The 16105-nt window shown below is 37.1% G+C and overlaps 2 protein-coding genes across 5 annotated transcripts in view; both read right to left on the bottom strand.

The window, feature by feature from the left end:
• Positions 1-2560: 2560 nt before the first annotated feature.
• LOC110028110 (wall-associated receptor kinase 3-like) lies at positions 2561-5384 on the bottom strand. The gene is made up of 2 exons (XM_020729840.1): positions 4251-5384; positions 2561-4171 (listed from the first exon to the last, which is right to left on the bottom strand). The coding sequence occupies exons 1-2, from the start codon at positions 5074-5076 to the stop codon at positions 2661-2663; spliced, it is 2337 nt and encodes a 778-aa protein (XP_020585499.1). The 5' UTR covers positions 5077-5384; the 3' UTR covers positions 2561-2660.
• A 2084-nt stretch (positions 5385-7468) lies between these two features.
• LOC110028102 (dol-P-Glc:Glc(2)Man(9)GlcNAc(2)-PP-Dol alpha-1,2-glucosyltransferase) overlaps positions 7469-16105 on the bottom strand; it is a 23156-nt gene continuing 14519 nt past the window's right edge. Inside the window, exons 4-8 of one of the 4 annotated variants that reach the window (XM_020729826.1) lie at positions 11356-11620; positions 9672-9809; positions 9348-9552; positions 8296-8438; positions 7469-7871 (exon numbers count right to left, since the gene is read on the bottom strand). In XM_020729826.1, coding sequence (XP_020585485.1) covers positions 7654-7871; positions 8296-8438; positions 9348-9552; positions 9672-9809; positions 11356-11620 — 969 coding nt within the window. In that variant the 3' untranslated portion in view covers positions 7469-7653. Of the gene's footprint in view, positions 7917-8295; positions 8439-9347; positions 9553-9671; positions 9810-11355; positions 11621-16105 lie in introns of all 4 variants that reach the window. The other 3 variants (XM_020729827.1, XM_020729825.1, XM_020729828.1) reach the window with 3 other exon arrangements.

The following is a 16105-nucleotide window of genomic DNA, read 5'->3' as shown; positions in this document are numbered from 1 at the left end:
TCAGTATATATATATATATATGCATAAAAATGGCATTAGAGCCGATGATTAAGCTAAAATTAATTGGTTCATATTATTTATTTGCATCCAATTTTAAAATTATATTGATTTAGAAATTTAGTTTTCACTCCATAATTAAATTTTTAAAAATTATGTTTAACATGTAAAAGAGTTTTATTTTAGGAAATGTAAGCCCAAAGGACAATATGTGTGGTTTGAACCCATGGCTTCATAATGATAAACACAATATAACTTCATAATGAGAGAAAATATATTACATTCGGACGTGCGGGCATCCGAACGGTCAACTGTCGGGCGCCATGTCGTCCGGCTCCGAAGTGTATGATGAAGTAGCACCAGACAGTTGGCCGTCCGGACGTGTGTTGTCCGGACGTAAATTTTTTTCTTATGAGGGGCCTCTTTAGTGGAACCTCATGGACAAAACAAGCAAAATAAATTAATTAAGTGGTACATAATGATAATCAATTTTAATATTTTTTTATGAAGATTTATTCATCAAATTTAATGAACGTAATGCATGACATGTAAATACACATATAAGATGTGGTATTTACAAGTGAACGAATAGTAATAAAGGTCGATTAGCTCTTGCTCATAAAATGATCTCGTTATTTATAGATGAGGAAGTGCAATAAGTGTAATTACATGTTTGCCCTGCTTTAATAGGTGTGCTACAGGCTATTTCGGGTACTTTATAGATATAAGCTTATGGTTCGGCCATCATCTGGCTCGGTGAGCTGAGCTTGGTAGTCGGTTCAACAAGGACCACTCAGTGGGCTATGTTGAGTAAATATGTGGATCAATAACCTTCTAACTGACTTCAGGTAGGTAGGATTTGGCTTGGTTGGCTCGGTTCTGCCGACTGCCTATCCCACTCTGATTGTCAACTTTTGAATTATGGATGAGAGAAGCTATTGCACAAGGGGTGAATTATCATAATTTGATAGGTAGCTCGTACATCAACGGGAGGGTCTTCAGAAATCTAAAATCAAACAATGGGATCTAAAATCTTATCATTTTTTTTTTTAATTTTGTATTCATCGACAAGCAATCAAAACACACAAAAGATAGATGAGAGGAAAGTGTGCCATTTGACAGCTTTAGGGAAATTAACAGCAATGAATCAGCCGGCAGTACAACTTGGCCACTGTGATAAGAACTGCGGACTCCATGCAATTTTCTTCTTAATGAAGGTTATATTATCAATTAAATTTTATTGCAAAAAGAAAATCAAAGCGTAAAGATTGTGTGTGAGAAAAATTATGTCATTAGGATAGTAATTTAATGTTTTAATATTGTACGAAGATCAAACATACAAGGAAATAACAAAACATAGTCGTGAAAGGAGGCATCAGTTTTACGTGACAAACTTGGAAGTGTGAAAATATCACAGGGCATAGACCCTTCCCATGCGGATAATTATCCATATATGGGAGGGAGAATTTTACCCACTGGTCTCTCCCCAAAAATGGCGAAAGAACCGAGTTATAGAAGCTCCATATTTGGCGGTTAATGGCAGATTTCTAGGGATCAACGGTGCAAAACGAGTGAACAGGATGAACTGACATCGGCAAGCTCGGAATTTCGGCGTGGCCACGCCACTTCAAAAGTTTCACGAGCGGCTTTTAGGTGTGGTCAAGCCGGAGAGTCGTGTAATTAGGCTTGTCTCCTTGTTTGACAGCATGGTCAAGCCGTAACCGGGCGTGGTCACACCGCAACCGGGCATGGTCACACCCATTAATCTTTAGCTTATGAGGGATTCTTTTAGAAAATTACATATATTAAATATAATAAGAGAACAAGTGAGCTTCTCCGATCGATATGAGACCTGATGATCATCCTCTTCAATTGATTGTTCGTCTTTGGATTGTCGTGTTGGTTTCTGATTGGTCCTGATGTCATTGATCGATCGGTCCTACCATGGGCCGATCGTCATATCTTAGAGTAATTTGATCCTTAGGCCCACTTTTGGATGAGTATCTTATCCTGAGATTGTCGATAGATCCAATGATCTCCATAAGCGACTGATCGGCTACCTCCATTCGTCAAACAAATATCACGTCCGGACTCCAGAGTCCAATAAAATCACGCCACGTATATGTGACAAAAAAATAAAAAAATTCGTTTTAGCATAAGAGAATATTCCTCCCGCGTTATTCCGCGTTATTCAGATGTTGTTGTGATAATATTCATGCATTATTGTGTTCTGGAAATATTCTCAGTGTTATAATAACACATTAACACATTAATATCACCACAATACTACCTGAATAATACAGAATAACACTGGAGGAATATTCCTGTGTTATCGGTCACAAAAAAACAAGCATTTTTTTTCTGTCAGCTCCACATAGATGTGATTCATTGGACTTCGATCATATCTCTACACATAATAATTTTTCCCATTCATCGTCCCTTTACTTGACACACAAACACTCATTCTATATTTAATAGCCCAATATATATCCTAGTGAAAGGAATACATTAAAATTCTAAAAATTACTTCCAAAAAAAAAAAAAAAAACTTAGAAGTAGCCGACAACCAATTGAATCCTTTAAATAACCAAAATTCTAATATAAATAATTTGAGCAAAACTAACCTCTTTATTTCTCAAAAAAGAAAAAAATGAAAAAAAAAATCACCTCCGAATATCCAACGCCATTAAAGTCTGCATGGACCCCTCATCCAAGCTATCATCGTTAGAACCAGATCCAACTGCTCCAACGTTCGCCATCTCTAACAACAAGCTATCACTCTCCCTCCTCACCGCACTCTCACAAACCCGATCTATCTCATTCCCCATCAAACCAAAAACAATACTCCCCCTCCTCTCAAATCTCTTACATCTACTACACCTCCACTCCCCTTCGTCCTCCTCCTCCCCCGACGCCGCCGCCGACGCCGCCGACGATGCTGCCCTCCACAAGCTTTTTCCATGACCCCACCGCCTCACCCTCTCTAACTCCGACGCCACTTCCCTCATCGTCGGCCTATCCTCCCCATTCATCAACAAACACCTCCTCGTCACCTCCCCCACGAACATCAACTCCTCCAAACTCCCTTCATTCCTCACCCTCCCTTCCAATGTCTCCATTAACCTCCCCTGCTTCATTCGCGCCAAAAAATAAACCCCCAAGTTCTTACCTTCCGCCATCCTCGCCGACGATATCGGCTTCTCCCCCGTCAACATCTCCGCCATCACCACACCAAAGCCATACACATCGCTTTTCTCCGTCAACTGCCCTGTTTGAAAGTACTCTGGATCAAGATAACCCAATGTCCCCTGCACCAGAGTCGTCACCTGCGCTCGATCAAGCGGTAGCAATCTCGACGCGCCGAAGTCCGTCACTTTGGCCGTGTAATTCTCATCAAGGAGAATATTTGCAGATTTTACATCACGGTGGAAGATCGGCCGTTCGATGGCAGAGTGGAGGTAAGCCAAAGCTCCGGCCGTTTCGGATGCGATTCTCAGCCGCGCTTCCCATGAAAGCGAGCCGGGCTGATTATGGAGATGGTGGTGGAGCGTACCCTTGGGAATATACTCGTAGACGAGAAGAGGGACTTGTGTTTCGAGACAGCAGCCGAGGATTCGAACCACATGTTTGTGAATTACTTGCGAGAGCAGAACAACTTCGTTGATAAACGGTTCGATTTGTGAGCCGTCGACGCAACGAGGTTTCTTAATGGCGACTGCGCGGTTGCTGTCGGGGAATATGCCTTTATAGACTATCCCGTTGCCCCCTCGGCCGAGAATTCGGGCGTCGCTGTAGTTATCAGTGGCGCGTTTGAGTTCTTCGTCGGTGTAAATGCGGGCTGTTTCGGTGTGGGGAGCGTGGTGGCCGGCGAGATGTTGTCGGAGAAGCAAGCCGCCATTTTTATGAAAGTACTTTTCCTTGAGAGAGAGCAGTTTTCTTTTCTTTTGAACCCAGTGGAGGTAGGAGGCGGCGAGGAGTAGGAAAAGGAAGCTAAATCCGATACAGAGAACGAGTTGGACGAGAGGAAAACGTTTGGCGGATTTGGAGCAACCGGTACCGGATTTTGTTCCGTCGCCGTAGTAACCGCGAGGACATGAGCAGACGAAGCTTCCAGGTGTATTTTGGCAATTGATAGTGCATGGAGTGTCGCTTGGATCCTGGCATTCATTGATGTCTGCAAATTTTGCAAGAAAATTTAATTCCTAGAAAAAAAGGAGGGAGTTTTGAAGCACTCTAATGCTGAAAAATCGTACCTTGGCATCCCTCGGCGAGATAAGGATTTCCTGAGAAGCCACTGTTGCAGGAGCAGATGTACCCCGACAAGATGTTAGATTCAGAGCAATAAGCATTGGCACCGCACATGTTGTTTCCCTTCGCACACGTGCCATTCGGGATTGCCCAGTCCAGTCCCAACGGCATGGAGGTTGCAGAGAAATTCGTTATATAGGAAGGATTGAAGACGAATTCATCCTGTTCCACAAAGAAGGCGTGGTTACAGTCACTGGAATTAGATGAGTTATTTGTATTGCTTCTCAGACTGGTCGTAATCGTCTGCAGTCCGTTGGGGATAGAGGTCTGGCAGCATCCGCCACCATTACAGGACCCATTTACTATCTTGTCGGCGCTGTTGCAGAAGGGAAGGCAGCCGCCGGCAAAGGTCGTTTTGCTCCCAGAGGATGTGGTTGCGGCGTATAGGGCAATGGTGTCGCAGCCGACTGCAGTGAATTTGTTGCGGGTGGAGGAGAGGACGAACGGGTGCTCGGAGAGGTCAATGATAGATTGGGTTTCGTCGGAAGGGCGGCAGTTGCGGGTGATGGGGGAGAGAACGGTGGCGTTTGAGGTGGAGACAGAGATGGAGAAGAGCTCCAAGTCGCCGGAGACGGTAGAGATGATGGGTTTGGGAAAGGAAGAGTTTTTACAGGTGATTTGGAAGCCGGGAAGATGGCATCTGGGTTTGGCGCCAAAGGGGAAGGGGATAGTGATGTTGCCGCAGGTTTCGGGGCAGCCGGGGAGGGTGATGGGTGAGGAGGAGGAGGAAGATAATGCGATGAAAAAGAAGGGGAGGAGGAGGGGAAGCATGACAATCGCTGCAGGGCTTGCTATGGACTGGGAACGTTTAAGGGTGGTAGGGGTGTGAACAAGCCAAAAGAAAGAGTTCAGCTTGTTATTCCTGTTCGGCTCCCTAAGCTTAGCGACTGAATATGAAGTCTGTGCTCTTCCGGCCTTCTTTAGGATCCCGCTCAACTCTCCATCAGGTGATCCGGCCAAAACTCTCACGCGGTCCAATCAGAACGCTCTCCCTCACGCGGCTCTCACCCGCGGATTGGAATCTCTTTTTTAGCTTTACAAGGCCTCTTATATAAAACCACAACAAAAACGCCTGCTAATTCATCCTTCCAAACTCACGGGTGGGAAAGTTTTTTCTCCCTTTTCTCCTGAGAGAAGGGGGAGGCGTCGAAGTAATAAAATCATCTGCAACTCTGCGGACGTAGTCAAAATTATCGAACCACATAAATTTGTGCGTCACCTTTTTCTAATATATTTTTCTAGTCCCAATTTATTTTTTTCATTTTTCTTCATTATTTTTCACAACAATAGGATGTTATATGTATGAGCGAGATATTAATCTTACTATTTATATTCAAACATCATTTAAACATAATTTAATATATATTTTATTTTATTTTTTATTAATAATTTTAATTGATTATAAATTTTTGTAGCTTTATAGTCAACCAAATTATTTAAAAATATTGCTCATCAATTATATATATATATATATTATTTCGAGCTAAAAAGATGTCATTTATGTATCAGTCGTAAAAGAAATTGTTCGTTTTTAGCTCATTTACTTAGCAAATAAAACAAACACGAGATTATGATAACAAGAAGCCATTTTCATAACCCTAAATGACGGACGAGGTCTCTTCTAAATAAGTTTTGAAGTAAGCAAAGTTTGGAACTTTGGCGTGCGTGGCAAATAAACTCTAATGCCGCCCTAAAGCATTATATATATCGAAATAAATAACATAAAAATGTTCAAAATTATAATTTTAAGACGCCTAATGTCAAAAGAGAACGTTCTTGAATAATTAGCGTAGAAGTCGAAGGGCTTATGAGGCCCCTGAAGCGTGCTAGCCGTGCGCTTAGACCCAACAAAACTTATTTTTTATATACAACAACATAAATTAATTTCAATTCAATAAATTATTATTTACATCAAAATCGTAGAAGACAACAAATTGGTAGGAAACGCAACAAATAAAACAGCAAGGACGAGAGGGGAAAAAATCCTAAAGAATTATCACCAATTAATTTGCATCTTTATATGAGTTTCTAAACCTGGGACAATTATTAAATCCAGTTGGACATATAATTTCGGAATCATGCAAGATGCTTTATATATATATATATATATATATCAAACAGCATGTGTCCCATGTTCTTATGTTAGTTGGTAAAGCATCTGCTTTTGTGGTGAAAATCCCCTTTGATTTGGGGTTCGAATACCGCCTCAGACCACTGTTGCTTTAAGGAGGGAGTACTCAAATATTTAGGCGCATAAGTCACCCCTAGACCTGACGGGGGTTAAGCCACTAAGGTCCCTGAGTCAGTTTTTTAAATATATATATGTATTTATAGTAATAGATATGTTTTGCTCCTCGATCATCGGAATGAAGGAACATGATCCAGAACGGCGGAAAAAAGCTCCTCGATCATGATCTAAAAACAGAGAAAAATGCATTTCACCCTAAAGCACTTGCAAAGACATCCAACCACCAAACAAGACGCTGGCATTCGCTCGACGTTTTATGAAACGCAACGGAAGCCTATTGTCATCTCAAAACTAAACCTTTGAGGCGAGTCCATATCCACAGGAACTATTCTGAATGAATTGTGCCTAAGAGAAAAAAAAAGGATACAGCGACCCAAATCCTAAGCAAATGGTATACTGGTGTGTGTGTGTGTGCGTGCGACCCAAATCCTAAGCAAATGGTATACTGGTGTGTGTGTGTGTGCGTGCGACCCAAATCCTAAGCAAATGGTATACTGGTGTGTGTGTGTGTGTGTGTGTGTGTGTGTGTGTGTGTGTGTGTGTGTGTGAATAGTTTATACTTTATAGTTAGTTATTTACAAGTAAATATAAGTAAATTAAAAAAAAGGTATTAGATATGTAAATGCATTAATAACTTTGAAATATTCTAATTAATTACTCATTATCAACGCATCATTTTTTTAAGCGGATATATTACATGATTCCAAACATCTCTTTAATATTACCCCCACTATGGATAATGGCCCTTGAATTTGATCAAGACATTGCTAAGAGATTTGTGAAGGGCATTCAAAAATCTGTGGGTTAGCTAGCATGAAGTACAATTATGAAATAAAATACCAATTTTGATTTCCTGTCACTAAATTTATAAACACCCCTAAAACAATAGGAAGATTTATATTCATACACCTCAATTCTAATGTATTTCACTTTTAAAAGTTAAAATATTGATACTTCTGATTTGATATAAGTGTCAGATATCTAAAAATACACAGAAACTGGTGGTGTGTATATAAATGCCCCCCCAAAAAAACTAGAATAATAATATTTCAATATGATAATCTTCATAAATACATGGGAGCATCAAGGAAATGTGTGAATTACCATATGAACCTCTGGATTCCGGGCTGGTGATCCCACTGAAATGGTCTGTATAAGAACATAAGCATTGTGAGAACATTAACAGATGCGTACAGGATTCCAATTATAGCCCATTTCATATTCTGCTCAATTTTAGAATTTAAGATCAAGAAGTAGAATGGTGTGGTGTAATATCTGAACTCAATCAGAGGTGTGGGAATCAGAACTGCTACACTCGCTGCACAAAACAGAAGCACCCAAACCTTCTTCTTCTGAGCATTTCCTGTGTGAAATGAATATATATATATATATATATATATTAGAAAAAAAAAACAGAAGGAAAGATATTAACCATAAGGGAAATTTACATACATACCACAATTTTAATTTATTTACACATGTACCACTCAAAGTTTGATATTTACACTTACAATATTTTGATATCATAAAATTATGCATGAAAAGGTATATTTATATTTCACTTTTAAAAAGAATGGTGATAGGATGTGATGTTAAAGATTTAAGTGGTATTCATGTAAATATGAATATTGACGTGTTAGATATGTAAATACATAAAAATTGTATGGTATGTATGTAAATGTCCTAAATATAATTGTTTGAATTAAGAAAAATTTTATTGGCCAAAATATAGAAAAGCTCACCAAATGCAGTGATCAGGGAAAGCCAGGAATAGATATAAAGTGGAACTAGAAGGTATTTCATTGATCGGTTTGCATGGATGACCTTCCGCCACAAATAGAAGGTGTAGTGCCGGTTGTCAGCCAGAAGATAGGGATGGGCTATACTGCATTGGCAAATTAAACCTATGCATGTAAATATATGCTCTACTTTTAAGAAGTTGGTAAAAGTGATATTTTTCATGTGATATTAAAGATTTGAGTCTTATGTATAAAAATATGTTAGTTTAGGTGTTTGATATGTAAATACATAAGAATTGTGTGGCATGTATGTAAATGCCACAAAAATATATTAACCGAGCTACAATTCGTTGAGTGTTATATGTTTGTGCGTGTGCATGTGTCTATATCTATCTATCTATAGATATCCATGCATATATAGATACATGTAGACACAAAGATACACATACACATACATATACATGCATATATATATAAATTGTAAGTCCTCTCTGGTTCGAGGTTCAATTCCCCCCGAGTGTAGGGTGTGGTAGTCGAATTCTTAGGAGCATAAGAGATGGCCGGGGCTCGTATAATAGCCTCCGACCATTCCTTTTCAGAAAAAAAGGTCAATCAACTGTAGGTTCAATTCTGAAGTCTCAACAATTTAATAACAAAATTATACATTTAAAGCTCAATTCTGAGGTCGGTAAGCTTTGAGTATAGGACTTAATTCAGTGCAGGAGAAAATGTCCAACCATCTGGCCACTCTCACAACGTGTGAGCGCATACACGCACATGCAATATTTGGGAGTAAAATAGAAGACAAAGCTTGCACAACACCGTGGCGAATATATGATTTTGGTATTTTACTAAGGACAGCCCAAAAATAGTGTTAACAAATTGGACAAGATAGCTAATCCACCAGGAAGAGGGGCCGAAGTCACCCTATTATATGGTAATATAAATCAATGCTTTGTAATAGAAAGCACAAAGATGCAACATATTGTACGAGCAATTATCGATATAGGCCAACAACAACAATCTTTGTTACAGAGTGAGTGGAGATATCTGACCTGAAAAAATGCACAAAAATCATGCAGAGGAATAGAGAAGCCAATAAGCCAAAAGAATTGCCAATCTTATGTCTCCTTAATGATTGCCATAAAGTTGAAGCCTGTCCTAATGTGAAATGCACAGGAGCTAAGGCTGCAGCTGCAGCTAGACCAAAGTACATCAATTGGGCAAAATGAAGTGAAACCACATGGGCTTCTTTTGCACCTGCATTGCAAAATATTAATTTAAATCATGCTTCAAGTATACCCTAAATGTAAGCAATGATCATCGCAACATGCAAAATTCATGGATAAGAAAAGAAATTTAAAAAGTATTCACACTACCAAGGACAATGCCTCCATTGAAAACAACAAGAGCTCCAAATGCCACCAAAACTAGAAGATAAGGGAAGAAGGTAACCAACACCTTCCACTTTAAACGCCATAACTTTATGAACAGTTCGACGATTTCATCAACCAAACCTGCAAAAAAAATTGTGTTTAATGGCATAGCACCATTAAAAACAAGATATCAAGAAAATAGCATGATGGTGTTTATAATTGTATCATTTGCACTCCGGTGCTCCATTCCGACTGTGTGCCACAAGGGGGTTTATTTCAATACTTTAGGTATCAAAATATTTGGTTTGGATTCGATTAAAAACTTCAATTTAAGCTCATTCAATGGGTAATTCTTTATCTCCAATAAAATATCAAATCCACCAACATATTTTTTATTAGTTTTCGGGGTTGGTGCATTGGTGAGTGGAAATCAAGTTATCATGTCTATTTCATATCAGCTTAACATCAACCTGAAACGACTCAACTGCTTATTGAGTTGGGTTGTGTTGAAGTTTGAGTTTCGTTCAGTCTAATTATGATTCAAAATTTCAACCCATTTAATACGATTTGCCTCCTTTCAAGTAGATCCAAAACCATCCCAATTTACACAAATAGACACCCTTAATAATATTTTATCTAGAGAAGACATTAGAAAACTTAAAACATTATGGGTCTTATGGGTTGATAACACATCACATCCCACCTGTATTTCAAAGTTGAATCAAATTTAAGAGAGCCCAAAGTTTGAGATTTTCCAATAGTTAATGTACATCTTTAGTGCTGACTAATAATCAATGTTATTTCCTGAATAAAAACCACTAGCTTTCTTCAAGTTGTCTTAGCATGCACTTTTTAAGAAAAAGAAAATTTTAATGATTTTAAAACAACTAAAAAATAAAGATTCTTTTCATCAGATTTGCTAAATGATTATCATCCTTATTTTAGTCCATAGTTGAGCAAAGTATTTGGCATAGAAGTTACAAACGAAGCCTTAAGTTTCAGACTACTATAATCAGGCTAAAACAAATGTTCTGGTATGCAACTGAAAGATAATAAAAACTTTAGCTATGCAGAGTTCATCTTTATTTCTCCTTCAACAATCTCTAAACAAGAGGCAGAGAACCCTAGATGCTTCTCAAATGATAAGAAGCATCATAAAGAATTTGTAACTAATGTTCATTGATGGTTTCACAAAGTTTTGTAGAATAAAACTTCTATAAGTGGCTGATCATAGGGTTTTTCGTAGGTGGTGATTTTGTGCTTTCTATCAAACAAGCAACTTCTCATGTTGAATCAAGATTATATTCCAAAAAGATAACCATACTGATTTTTGATAAAACTCAGATACTGTTTGGTTGTTTGCATCAACAGAGTACTGCAAATAGAATGTAGGGATTTTTAAAATTTTGATATTTGGTTGGAAGAAAAAGCAATGTAGCATTAAATTTTGGTGAATGTGATAATTTATTTCTGCTACGGCCATACCTCAAGAATGTGAGAGATATCTGCCACTTCCTTCAACTACGGGAGCAATTTTTTTATTTTATTTTATTTGCACTAAAAACCCGACAACACTTATAGTTATGATTAACTTATATTGCAAGAAAAACGTAAGGTCAAGAAAAATGATCAGGAGAACAACTAGGACTTGAATGTAGCACGCCGCATTTAAGTGAATGAGAAAGACCTGAATCATTAAGCAAATGGAAATGAATCACTTTTTGGCTGGAATTCTTTGAAGCGCCCGTCCTCCGCTTTCTTAAAGTTGGGTTAACTGCGCTGTTATTTTTGCCAGATATCACATCTTTTTTCACAATCTTAAATTTCTCGTATTTCAAATTAGCACAATCCTTCCCACATAAGTTTTCTGCATAGCTTATAGCTGCAGTGGCGGCAACAAACGCCACCCATACCACATTTGTTTGCCTAAATAGTGTTGCAAATGCTCCAAACTGCATAAGAAAAAGGAAGTAAACATTTATTTGAATGAATGTGTTCAATTTACTTGAATGAATGTGTTCAACAAAATCTGTTAAAAGTAATAATAAGCCCCTGACTCTTGATAACAATAATTAAACAGTACTAAAAGCAGGTTTAGAAATTAATTTTTCTTTTTAAAAATCTAACATGTAATAAGTTTGGTTTGAGAGGAAACACAAGATAAAAAAGCACTACAAAACACGATTCCACAACTTTGACTTTATTTTGTAAACAGCTGAATTAAATATATGACATATAAACTTCTAGCTTTCCATGTTCTTTTATGTCGTGCCAAATGTTTTAACTCTTTAGAACCAAAACTTGGTTTTATTGGCATAAACATTACTCCACACAGAATCTAGGATCAGTTCTCTCATTAGATTGGCCTAAAAGGCTTAAAACTGGATTAAAAATGGAAGGTAAATGAAACCTGTTGAAATTATTTAGGAATTTTTATTTTAGCATCTTTTATTATCTTCTTTTATTAGGTTTTTGTATTATAGTGAACTTATAATTCTTGTTTTCTTTTTTTATCATGAGAAATTATAGCTGATGTATGGTTTTACTAATGTGGGGCTTATCTCCCTCTATTTAATTGACAAGAAATTATTTTTCTTCTCCAAAAATCACATGGTATCAGAGCGGTAAAGGTTGCGATGAGCGAATAGGCCAAATCCCTAAAGTTGTGCTCGAGTGTGAATTGCAAGGACTTCGAATCTAAGGAAGAGTATAGAGGTGTTACTTTCGGAATCACGTGCTCAAGGTCAAGAACGCGACTGCCCTCAAGAACAAACTTTTTGCCGTCTAAGACTGGCTCGTCGGATTGAAATGGGAGGGACGAGTAGCAGAAGATAAAAGTGAGGAATAAGGAGAAAACTGGCTTAGCATGCATCATTGATGTAATCAAAACCCAAGCACTACGAAATGAAGAAAATTTGAAAGAGCGACCGCACAGGTAAGTGCATGAATCGCAGCATATAGAAATTCCACGCCATTCTAGATCGAGATCTCGTGTAAAGAAGTTCCACGCCGCTCGTGCATGGAAATGAATGGATTGCGGCGTACAGAAATTCCACGTCATTCTTGATAGAAAATAGCAATAGGGATCACAACATAAAGGAGTTCCGAGCCGCTTGCACGATCGGAATTGCAGTGTTTTTTTAGATTCTGAGCACCGCGATCGGAATTACCGTGTTTTTTAGATTTTGAGAATGTCGTATAAATCAACAATGATGACGAGAGTATAAAGAAATTCTACCACATCATCTGATTCCGATAATTCTGAAACTACATCACCTCACTCCACACGCATATCGACCGAGTATTATCCCCAAAACTTACCACTGTATCTCAGAGTGATAAAACTCAATGGGCATGACTACCTCGAGTAGGCTCAATCCTAAAATTGGTGATCGACGATAGAGTCAAAATTAGGTATTTAACAAAAGAAACTTCAAAACATGTTGTTGTTGATCCAAATATGAAAAAATGGTAGTCCAAAATTCTCTAGTTATGTTTTGAATTATCAACTCTATGGAACCTATCATAAGAAAGTCACATTTATTCCTTCCCACTGCTCGAGATATTTGGAAGGATGTTCGAGATCTCTATTCAGACTTGGAGAATTCTTCCCAAATTTTTGAGTTGAAAACTCAACTTTATAAATTCAAACAAAATGATCTTGATGTTATGATATATTACGAGTTGGTAATATGATGGCAAGAGCTTTATCAATGCTATGATGACATCTGAGAGAATCTGAATGATTATTCCCACCACAAGAAAAGAGAAAAATTATCTAATCGACATATTCTTAGCTGGTTTTAATTGAAGTTTAGACAAAGCCTGAGGTCACATCATCGGTAGGAAACCTCTACCCTCAATTCGAGAAGTTTTTTTTTGAAGTTAAACGTGAAGAGGAAAGGAGAAAAATTATGTCCTGCAACACTAAATCGTCTATTAATATTGAATATGAGAACTCAACTTTTGGTCACAATGGGTTGACACTGACAAAGAAGGAAAAAAAAAATCATGGTGCGAGCATTGAAAAAATCATGATATATGAAAGAGATATGTTGGAAACTTCATGGTAAACCTATAAATTGGGATCAAATTCCAAGCATAGAAGTCGAGCTTATCAAGCCATTGCTAAAGAAAATTAGGAGCTACCTGCCAACTCGAATCCAATCCTTTCATCAAGGAGCAATTAAAGCATTTGTACAAATTATTTCAACCTCCACAATTCTCCCAGATTCCATCATGCACTTTAGTACAGAAGGGTAACCCTTTGGCCACCGCTTTGCTAGGTGTTATCTTTTATTTTTTATCATTCATAGATAATAGATTCTGATGCAATCGATCACAGGACTGATTGTTCTAAATTATTTTTTCTATGGACCTTGTGCGGGTAATAAAAAGATCAAAATTGTTGATAGTTTCCTCTTGGTAATTGTAAGGATGTGAATTGTCAAACTCTCCTCGCTGTTAAAATTTAAGATGTTCCCCGTGTTCCTAATCTATCGAAAAACATGTTTTTCGTCAATAAAATTATCGGTGATCATCAATGTCAAGCTAATTTTTATTCTTCTTTTTGTGAGTTTCAAGATGATTAACAATGCTAAGAAAAAAGATGGACTCTACTATTTTGAAGATGGAGTTCACTCGAATAGACAATCTCAAAGCATTGGTTCGAATTTTTCTTCTGATTCTAAAGACAACGAAATTGTATTATAACATTATAGGTTAAGTCATAACATTTCTCTTTATCAAAAATACTTGCTTCCCAAATCATTTTAGAATCAAAATATGTTGTTGTTTTAATGTGAAGTGTCAGTTTGCTAAGCATCACACACATCATTTTGTCCACAAATATACAAATCAATTACAAAATCTACTTAGATTCATAGCGATATCTAGGATCCTTGTAAAACCCTTTCACATTCTAAAAATAAATTTGCTTGTGGATTTTACTGTTGATCATACAATGTTAGGTTGAGTTTATCTAATGAAAGAAAAATCTTAAGTAGAAATAACTTTTAAAAAATTTTACACTATTGTACAAACACAATGTCAAACAATCATTCAAATATTACAGAGTGATAATGACTGAACATATTTCAAAAATAATTTGAGTCAATTCTTTCTTAAAAAATGAATAGTTCATCAAAGTTTTTGTGTTTACACTCCCTAACAAAATAGATTAACTAAAAGAAAAAATAAACACTTATTGGAGGTAGTTAGGGGATTATTTTTTACCAATCAGGTACCTAAATAGGAAAATTGTTCTCACTGCTACATTTCTCATAAACAGAACACCAATAAGATTTTAAAGTTGAAAACACCTATTGATGATTTTAAAAAAAACAAAAAATTGACTCATGTTCACTACCTTTAAAGATAATTTGAGTGCACTGTCGGCCGTTTTATTTTTATTATTATTTTTTTAAACTTCGTGATTTAAGAAAGTGAATGATTTTGTGATTTTGAAAATAATTTAAATATAAATATAACCTTTTTTGATTTTTTAAATGTAACATTTTAATTTTAAAATAGGTAAGACCAAGCGGGTCTCACATTTTAAATAGTTTAGATGATTGAATATAATACTACAGGTAATACACTTATCCCGACGAATAAATATATCATTTGTAATGGGAATTCAATCACCTAGACTAAAGAATTTGTGACATCCGTTTTAGTCTGCGAAATATTTTATTTGCCGACAAGTTCCCCTATCTAATACGAGGATTAGATAAGGTTTATTTTATCTGGGTTCCAGGTTCCCTATAGATGCAAGCCCCTATAGTTAATTACATCTTAAATGATCGAAATCACTTAAGAAAACTCTCGATTAAAATCAGGTGGTTTTCTTTCAAGATTTCAAAATTTAGGTTTTCACGATTGGACATGGGGAAAATCAAATGGAAATGGCTCAAAATAGGAACAATTATTTAAGGAATCCAAAGGGAAGAAAAGTAGGGGACATCACAGATCCAGGAGAAACCCCGGAGATGTCCCAACTATCCTATTGTTTGGCTTTATGTCTTTGAAATGATGTTTATTTGATATTTCAATCCTACAAATTATTTAAGATTTAGGACTTATGTTTGCACAACGTCGGACTGTGCAAATAGCCTAAAAGACAGAAGGATTTACACCGTACCGTACGGTAACCTCGGAATCCTAAAACGTTAGGACTTATAATTGTACAACAGAGTTGTACAAAAAGCCTAAAGAGTGATCCTATGGGTTGTTTAAACTAAAGAAAGTGTTAGGTGATGTGAATGTGTTTTGCTGCTGCAGATTCATCTTGAAGTTATCCCTTGCCGTGCTGCCCACGATGTTTGCTCCAAACTCCTCGTAGTAGCATCTCCTGGTTTAGTTTTAGTTTTGAACATGCTCCTAACCAATAGGTTATCCTAAACTAAGACATAGTGTATCAAAGTAACTAAGCATGC

The sequence above is a fragment of the Phalaenopsis equestris genome, unplaced genomic scaffold (assembly GCF_001263595.1).
Source record: "Phalaenopsis equestris unplaced genomic scaffold, ASM126359v1 Scaffold000488, whole genome shotgun sequence".
Classification (NCBI taxonomy): Eukaryota; Viridiplantae; Streptophyta; class Magnoliopsida; order Asparagales; family Orchidaceae; genus Phalaenopsis; species Phalaenopsis equestris.
This window is presented reverse-complemented; position numbering and strand designations above follow the sequence as displayed.

Bases quoted from the DNA above. Each gene is read 5' to 3' on its own strand.
- LOC110028110 (XM_020729840.1), bottom strand. From the start codon at position 5,076: ATGCTTCCCCTCCTCCTCCCCTTCTTTTTCATCGCATTATCTTCCTCC. The intron at 4,172-4,250 runs GTACGATTTTTC...CAAAATTTGCAG, and splicing joins TCTCGCCGAGGGATGCCAAG to ACATCAATGAATGCCAGGAT.